This window comes from Acanthochromis polyacanthus, chromosome 17 (genome assembly GCF_021347895.1).
Source record: "Acanthochromis polyacanthus isolate Apoly-LR-REF ecotype Palm Island chromosome 17, KAUST_Apoly_ChrSc, whole genome shotgun sequence".
Classification (NCBI taxonomy): Eukaryota; Metazoa; Chordata; class Actinopteri; family Pomacentridae; genus Acanthochromis; species Acanthochromis polyacanthus.
Genome location: NC_067129.1, coordinates 15,555,857 through 15,564,688, shown reverse-complemented (window position 1 = coordinate 15,564,688; position 8,832 = coordinate 15,555,857). Strand labels below are relative to the sequence as shown.

The following is an 8,832-nucleotide window of genomic DNA, read 5'->3' as shown; positions in this document are numbered from 1 at the left end:
TGTAACACACCTGAATCTCTAACTGATCTGTTGGCGGTTCAGTTGCATAAGCAGGATGATATCTCTGGTTCTGTTGCATAAAGTTTGAGGATTTTTAAACTGCCCACGGCGAGTTCAGGAGTGTTACATGAGTCTAATGCTAAATCAGTAGAATAAAATTGGAAATGCATTGAAGGTATCTTAGGAATTAAATGGCTTTTTGTTCAGATTTAGTTTCGGGTTTTAGTGAAACAACACCTTACTGCCCTTTGTCACGTTCCCCCTCCAGTAAAAGCTAAAAAGACCTAAAATATTATCTTCTAAAAAACTAAAAATTGAATTAATCCGGAATAAAATGAAGCCTCGTTCAATGCCATACCTTCAGGCTTTTATCATTACAGCCTTACTTGTTCATGCTGTAGTGAACGGCATGTAATACGCTGTGGCTGATATCCGGCTACTTCAGTCTTTTCTTTTCCTCCCACTTCATATCTCCAGCATCTCAGAGTGAAAAGTTGGACTTTTTACTTCACTCCATTCATCAACATTTTTAATTATTTTCCAAATTAAGATTTTTATACACAAAACAGACAAGGATCTCATAAAATATAAGGTTTTATAGGAGAACTACCCAACAGTTAATGCAAGTACAGTAGAAATGATTACTCAATTAATCAGCTGGTTTATTATGAACACTAGGAAGTATTTGAATCATTTATGACTATTTTCGGGATTGTTTCAAGTAAATTATTTGAAGAATGGAAAGAAAATGAGCAGATGAATCCATTTTATTTGCAGTCCGATACAATATGGTTCAAAAGATGATCCACTTCAACCTACTACAACTGTAAAATCCTACATTCACATCAATACAGGAGTCATACTGATCTGATGTAATATATACTTTTACAATACTGGAGTACTTCTACTATTAGTACTTTAAATACATTCTCATGAAGAATATTTGCATGTGGTATGAGTACTTTTACCTCAGTAAAGGATCTGAAAACATCTTCCACCACTTCCTCCAAACTTCCATCAACACCACAAACACTTTTCTCTCAGTCCTCATCTTTCCTTGATGTTCCTCCAACTACTGTTGCTTTGGCCCTCCGCAGTATTTTTTTTGGTTTGGTTTGCTTTTGAAAATGTTGAAACAGTGGCTGGTTGCACATCTCACAAACTTCAAACACACACATAAAAGACAATCAAACACAAACCCCCGGCTCGGTCCGTCCACACTTCATCATGCAGTTAAACAAATAATTTAGGGCCTCACCGTGGGAGGTCATTGCCACCAAACTCACTTCTGACGGAGCCCGACGCATTTTTGTCCTCCAAGTGCTTGTTTGTTTGTTTGATGGCTGTTTGTTCGTTTTGTCACAAGATAACATAACACGCATTATGATAACGGGGATAAGAGAGGGCGCAAATATTTTTACAGGGCCACCTCCTCCCCTGTATAAACACATGCATATCGCCACGTTCAGTGTGCAAATATTGGCGTGTGTGGGTCTATCACACTGCAAACAATTGCAAAAATAACTCACAGATAGATCATGGTGCCGTATCACATATACACTCTGCATGCAGTCACATGCATCACACTGATATATAGCATGCTCATATTGCTGTCCATGTTGGTCGTGATATAGGTACTATTTTCCGTGTGATTATGCAAAATATCTACTGATACATGCAGCCTAATAGCATTTGCAACTTAGCTGAAAGCATGAAGGCTGATGAATTTGTTCAAAATCAGTTCATGCATTAACCAGAGAGTGTTATGCAGCCTTATTAAGCACTACCCAATAATTTATCTTCTGAGCTGTTCACATCCTTGACCACCATCTGCATTAGCTGTTGAGGGGGAACAGTTTATTCATAAATTCTCCTTTCATGTCACCCAAGCGAGCAAGCCTCTAACACTTGTCCTCCTACCTAATCCCATCCTATGTTTGTCAACATTATTGCTTCTGTATGTCTCACAAGTAAAGCTGACAACCATTCTGCACACTCATACACAGTACAGAGGTTAATTAATGCCTCTCGTCTGTCTGTCTCCTGCACGGTGTTTCTCAGAAATGTCATTCCTCAGCACTTCACTTCCACCGTAACAAAGCCACTGTCATTAATCCTTTATACATACTAATTACCTCTGTAATTGCTATTGGTTTTCAGGAGATAAAAGGATGGTGAATGGAAACTTAAACCAAACATTTTCCAAATCCAGAAGGCTGTTTTTTTCTTAAGGCGAGTGAATTATGTTGAGCAGCACATCAGTCCCTCGAATGCTCACATTTTGAAAGGGGCACAAAAATAAATGGCACTGTGTGTGCATCAGTCTGAGCAAAGGATGGCACCTAACAAAGTGTAATCTGTTGTGAATAAAGACGTGTTTCCATGAAAGCCAAGTGAAAATAAATGCAATCTGATGACACGATTATTAATATCTTTTATTAATAAATCAGTTTATTGTGTTCTTAAAATGGCAAGTTGAAAAGAGGATGAGGACTTTCTCCCAAAAAGAAAAAAAAAATAGCATGGTGTTTTCTCCTGCTCCACACTGGCTCCTTTGTAGTGAACCCAGCTTTGACATCAACTGGGTCAAACATGAGGGAGGGAGGGAAGGAGGGCAGCAGCTGGACCCGACCGTCAATGTCACCCTTGTTAGTCAACTTCATCAATGTCAGTCACTGGCGTTTTCGATTTATCTCACTCTTTTGTCCATGCATGCCTCTTGTCTTGGCGTGTTTCTCGACACACTGCTTTTTGAAATCATTAGACTTGCTAACTGCGTGGTGCTGGCATGTGGCATATGTGGCGTGTGCAGGCAGGAAACGCATGCATGCCAACAATAAACAGATGAAGGTTAATTAAATGTATCTTATGAAAAAATGTGCAAGAAAACAGCACATCTGAGGTGAAAATATCAAAAAGTCCTGGAATTTTGGGTGATGTATTTGCATGAGTGTATTGGGTATGCTAAGGGAAAAATGCACTTTTGCTATTAAATGTGACATACAATTGATTTTAAACTGGCCAAAATGTGTAAAATTGTTTAATATTTGTGGCTGGCATCACACAGAAAACTGACTTTTAAAAAATGTCATTCTCATTGAAATGCAAACATATTTTACTTTAGTCCTAGAATGAAATAAAGTATCAGCCAGTGCAGCTAAAATGCACTAAATAGAAGCAAATATGAAGAAAAAGTTGTTATTAGGATTTGTGGCCCACTCTCTGTCCCCACTCCTGAACCCGTGGCTCCGTAAATAATGACTGGCAGCTGAAATGGGACTTTGCGACTTTAAGATGTGACTCGGGGAGATGTGGTCTATCTATTGTTGATGAGACAAAAGCGCGAGTCAGATTCATATAGGAGTGGCGGGGAATAACTTCTCATATCCTCATATCACAGTCACAAAGCCACCCAGCAAAACTTCAATAACCCCACACTTCTTTCTGGACATGGGTGAGTGCACAGAATTTTTAATAACTCTTATCATTTCTTATTAATGTCATTCTGAAAAAAGAAAGTGCATTTCAATAACTTACTAATGTTGCCTTTAATATGTCCTTTCGATCCTTAGACATCTTGTTGCCCTCATGCACTGTGGGCTGCAGATTCATCCTGTGTTTTGATATATGGGAATTTCTCATGGATTTACCACAAATCCAACTCCTGCTCTTGTTCTTAATATATGATCTAATTTAACATATGATGATGATTTCAGGGGACTGAAAAGCAAACATCACATGGACTCAGCTGGGATTATTTACTTTGCAGTAAAGAAAGAAGTCCTTGTTACCTTTTCTAACCTCTTTTAAGCATTAATAGACTGGAATCACAGTCGCAGAGGGAGATTGGCAGCAGCTCTCATCATGCCAAGGCCATGCCAGGTCACTCATGTGAAAGAGGTCAGATACTCCCACATGTGTCACGGGGATAAATTAGCAAATTTCCATGAGAACCGTGGACACAAGCAACTTCTGCTAACCGTTTTTTTTCCTCACGTACAAGCAACTTGCGTGCTAACTTTTACACGTTTTTTAACAGGTTTGGAGTCTCGACTAATTATCTGGCATGGAATGCATTTCTGCCTTTTTGCACTGAATTCAGATGGAGGCTATGATGGCATGTATCACTCCATCACTGTAACCACTGCTGCAGCAGGGCACAGCTGAAGTGTAGGCGTCTGCGGGCACTATCATTTTTTGGGACTAACAGTCTCCCTGCTGTTACTATTTATACTTTAGCAGCAGTTTGTTTAACTCACAGCCACTCTTCCTTTCCAACTAAAATCAGAAATATCAGAGAGATTTTTGCACACCCTCAGGGCTTAGGCACTCAAGGATTTCACAATGCGTATCGGCGAAGGCTCTAATTTTCGAGTGGGGCTGTTGTTGTTGTGAAGATATTCAAATCGTCCTTCTCGTTCATTATGCTTCCACCCACTCTTTGAACACTTGAACTCAGCCCCCGCCGGCATTGACACTCAGTGCCATGGTACCAGGCTCGGCCAGCTGTGGATGGAGGATGGCCTGAGTAGTGACACTGCCAGTGGTGGTGTAGACACGGTCCTGGTGACCCCCCGCCACCGCATACTACATTATGTGTGTGTGTGTGTAGTGGCACGATGGTCTTTGTTTGTTTGACATCACTGCCCTTTGTTCCTCCCTGATCATGGCAAACACAATAGATATTGTATCTGCAGCCACAAAGAGTAGCTTTTTCCTCTGGGCCCCTGAAGCCAGTGTTGCACCACCATCCCTCAATCGCCTGGCGACGCCTGTGACCGCTGTAGAAAGAGGGCTGGACCAGATTTAGTCAGGGCTGAGCTGTGAGGTGTTTGGTACAGGCAGAGGAGCGTTCACATACGGATGAAATCAGCACAGAGAGGCTTGTTTTACAGTAGCGATACCCTGTAGGCAGCACTGTACACCACTGGTTGGCACTGGGATCTTTCTTTGTTGTGGAGTACAGGATCAGAAGCAGCAAATGTTTCCGGTCAGGCAGCCTTGGCTTTGCAAAGCCTTAGGTGCTTTCCTCTATCCCATTTCTGGCAATGCATTTATTAACACTGTGGATATTTGCTACCTGCTTCAACAGCGCAGCTTACACTGGAAGACGTGCATGAGGTTGTTGTGAAGTCAGAGGTGGCTGCTTTTGTTTGGACGCTTTATTGGGAATTCGCTGCTTGAACTCTTGTTTTATCACTGCTGTCTAATTTTTTTTCCCATTGCTTTCTTGCCTGTTGGTGGGGTTTTGGTGTATGCTCATGGATTTGCAGACTGAGCAAGGCCTTTTCCATAGCTCCCCCACAGGGTGAAAGAGTCCCCCACCGTGGCATAGATGTGTTGTGTGGTTATATGTGCGGTGTGTGCCGCCTGTGTGCTGATATATTATGCCCCCTCAGGTTGTTATGATTGCTGTGTCCGGTGCCTTGGGGCAGTGCCCTACCCATCCCTGGTTGCCACCCTGCTGTGCTATGCTGGCATGGCATTGTTTTGTGGCTGTGGGCATGAAGCGTTGGCCAATACCGAAGTCCTCGTCGAGACTTACTTTGCCCGCAACGTTCAGGACTATGTGGTCATGGCATCTTTGTGAGTGATGCTTCAAAAATTCTCTCAATTCTTGTTTTTTCACCTCTGAGGAGTTGCTTCATTTTACTGTTTGACTGACTTCTTCCTGTGACTGTCCCAGTATCAAATACTTCCAGTACGTGATCTACGGCCTGGCATCCTTTTTCTTCCTCTACGGCATCCTGCTGCTGGCTGAGGGTTTCTACACCACGAGTGCAGTCAAGCAGACTTTTGGCGAATTCAGGAGTACCCAGTGTGGCCGCTGCCTCAGCCTGACGGTGAGAACACATGGGTGAGGGAGGGAGGAAGGGGCGAGAGAAAGAGGGAGGAGAAACATGATGTGGGGTCATTTTTGAGATGCTGAATGCTGGTTTGTTTCGGCCCCTTTTGCACAATGAAATGCTCTTTGTTTGTGTCATTTCTACACTGAATCATGAATTATGTTGGAAAGCTGCTTTAATGACGCCATATTCATCACTCTGAGACCTGAGCATCTATGCAACAATTCTGTGACCTCATGCACTGATTTTTTGCTTCCCCCAGTTTATCATAGTGACGTACATCTTGGCCTTCATCTGGCTGGCAGTGTTTGCCTTCACTGCCGTCCCCGTCCTGTTCTTGTTCAACATGGAGCAGACCTGCCACAACATCAACATCCTGGCTGAAACAACACCCAGCATTAATCAGCATGGCTGGATTTGCATGGACGCCAGGCAGTATGGTGCGTTGTTCTTATAATGACTGACCGCATGTCCCCCTGATGAGAATGTTAATGTGCCCTTGAAAGCGATGAATTGATCGCTGGGGAGTAGCTGCCAAACTGATGGTAGATTTAGTTATGAAATAATGAAGATATCTACACCTTTATCTTCATTTCTTCACTGCTGTTTGCCTGATATGCTGCGTGCATGGGCGGAAGCTTCAATGCGTCATAACTCATCATGATTCAGCAATGGTAAGAGATGCCTCACTTACGTCATGTCTTTACTTAAGGTCTGCTTCCTTGGAATGCAATGCCAGGCAAGGCTTGTGGAATGACCTTGGCATCTATTTGCAAAACCAGCGAAGTGAGTACATGAATCCAAGATTCCTTTTTCACACAGTTCAGTATTTCATATTAGTATCATCAGTGTTCACAATCGATATAACATCAAAATTACTAATGGATCCATGCGTGTGTGAGGGAGGATAACAGAATGACTGAAACATACAAGAGATTGATTAAAATTCTCTGGATACTCTCATTGAAATAACTCATGTTTGTTTTGTCTTTCAGTTCTACGTCACTTATGACTTGTACATAGCTGCATTCGCCGGTGCTGGGGTCACTCTCTTGGCACTGGTAAGAAATTGCCTTGGCAGTTTGCCTGCTCTCTGGACATTTAAGTTTCCTCTTCTAAATGTCGAATCAAATGTAAAGGATCAGTTTCCTAAAATGATAGATATAGAGACAGCGGCACTCAGTCTTGCAGGTAATTATGGCTTGATTTGGTCACTAATAATAGAAATTTAGTTTGTCTTGTGATCAAGACTGTGCTTCCTTGAATGGGGCCTCTTATGCTCTTTAAAATCCACAAACATCACTATGAATATTTTGTGTTTTCAGTCAATCTACAAAGGGAAAATCTGTGTAGATTCTCCGTCTTCTAGGAGATTGTAAGAGCTTCACTAAAAAAACAACTGGGCCTTTCCCCTCTCATCCAAGATGCTGCTTCAATGCTACTGAAGCTTCTAGCAAATGAATAGTTCCCACCAACACTGTTCGCAGCAAGTTATTATTTGGAGTAATAGAGACACTATAATGTTGTGAGATTTGCAAAATTCTGGTCAGGTTATTTGTGTTGAGCAGAAACCTCAATGCAAGAAATTTTTCAGCATGTGGACAACGCTAAACCAAAACTACCTGCATGGCCAGATACCATTAGAAATATGTAAGCAGTAAAGCAGTAAATTTACTCAAGTATACAATACTCACGTACTTTTACATAATTAAGGTTTGGAGGATAGGACTTTTCCTTGCAAACATGTTTTAAAATTCTGACACTGCTACTTTTCTGAACACTTGTCCCACCACCGATGAATCATCCCTGAAAGATGATGACTTTTTTCCTTGTACTGGAGCCAAATGAATATTCAGTCTGCTTGCCCATTCTGTTTACTCTGTAGTATCTGGATTCTCATATTTTTTTCCTCTCTGTTCTTTCCACCTCTGATAACGTCTTCCCCTGCAGTTCCTGTACATGATCGCCACCACCTACAACTACGCGGTGTTGCGGTTCCTGGGCAGAAAAGGGATCCGCTAAGAGCAACGCCTCAGTCAACCCCATCGTCTGGCTTTGAGAAGGACAGTCAACATTATGCAACACTAGATTTACATTCATCCTCTGGGAAACTGCAACTTCCAAACCTGGATCGCCTGCTAGTATTTCTTTAGACGTGTCCAATAACAAAAGACAAAATGTTTCTCATCACTGTTAAGTATGAACAACAGACAGAGAGATGAAGATAATTCACACCCGATGATGAGCTCTGGCCTGCTCCTCAAATCCTCCTCTCAGATGATTCTCTTAGCTTTGTTGTTCATTTTCCTTTTTGCAGGTTGTGTCTCTCATTTTATCTCTTCTGTGAGGCTTCACTGGTGCTGATTGTGATGTATGATGTTTCATGAATAATTAAGAGAAATGACAGCTTGCCTTGCGAGTCATAACTGCGTGCGCACCACTCAGTGTTTACTGATGCACATATTGGTTCTGAATATGATTTTGCTGCTGCCTCATTATCACCATCTTGCGTATCAACATTGTGTGAACTAAAGCAAGTGAAGCTGAAAGTACAAAAGTTTCTCTTTGAGCTTCTCACTTCACAAAAAAAAAAAAGTACTTTGCGCTCACTCGCAATGCATTTTTGCTATGTAGGGGGTCTGTATTCCTGGAGGTGTTTTGGTTAAATCTTAAAATAAGCTACCCGAGGGGGTTGATGCTTCAATAACTGATCTCCAGGTGACTTGTGTTTAATGTGTAGCCCTACTGCTTGGTCTGGTGTGTGCTTATTAGAAATTAAGGCTGATTAAACCATTTAAATCTGAGGCAATACATTGGGATTTTTATTTTAACCACACAGTATGTTGCAATAAAATCATTTATGCTGATTGTGAAGTATTTCATTTAAACATATTTAGCAATTACTGCTACAAATAGCATGATGCCAGGCCCGTTCATGACACAACAATATACATTCTGTCTCTCAAAAGGGAAGATTGTTTTGGTT

General features: G+C 41.7%; 1 protein-coding gene across 2 annotated transcripts; it reads left to right on the top strand.

The window, feature by feature from the left end:
• Nucleotides 1-3,310: 3,310 nt before the first annotated feature.
• Nucleotides 3,311-8,713, top strand: plp1b (proteolipid protein 1b). Of its 2 annotated transcripts, none has more exons than XM_022188394.2 (7): nt 3,311-3,454; nt 5,400-5,586; nt 5,687-5,843; nt 6,109-6,286; nt 6,559-6,632; nt 6,842-6,907; nt 7,797-8,713. In XM_022188394.2, the coding sequence occupies exons 1-7, from the start codon at nt 3,451-3,453 to the stop codon at nt 7,866-7,868; spliced, it is 738 nt and encodes a 245-aa protein (XP_022044086.1). In that variant the 5' UTR covers nt 3,311-3,450; the 3' UTR covers nt 7,869-8,713. The 2 variants fall into 2 exon arrangements, with proteins under 2 accessions (XP_022044086.1, XP_022044078.1); XM_022188386.2 differs by lacking the exon at nt 3,311-3,454 and adding an exon at nt 3,541-5,021.
• Nucleotides 8,714-8,832: the final 119 nt, after the last annotated feature.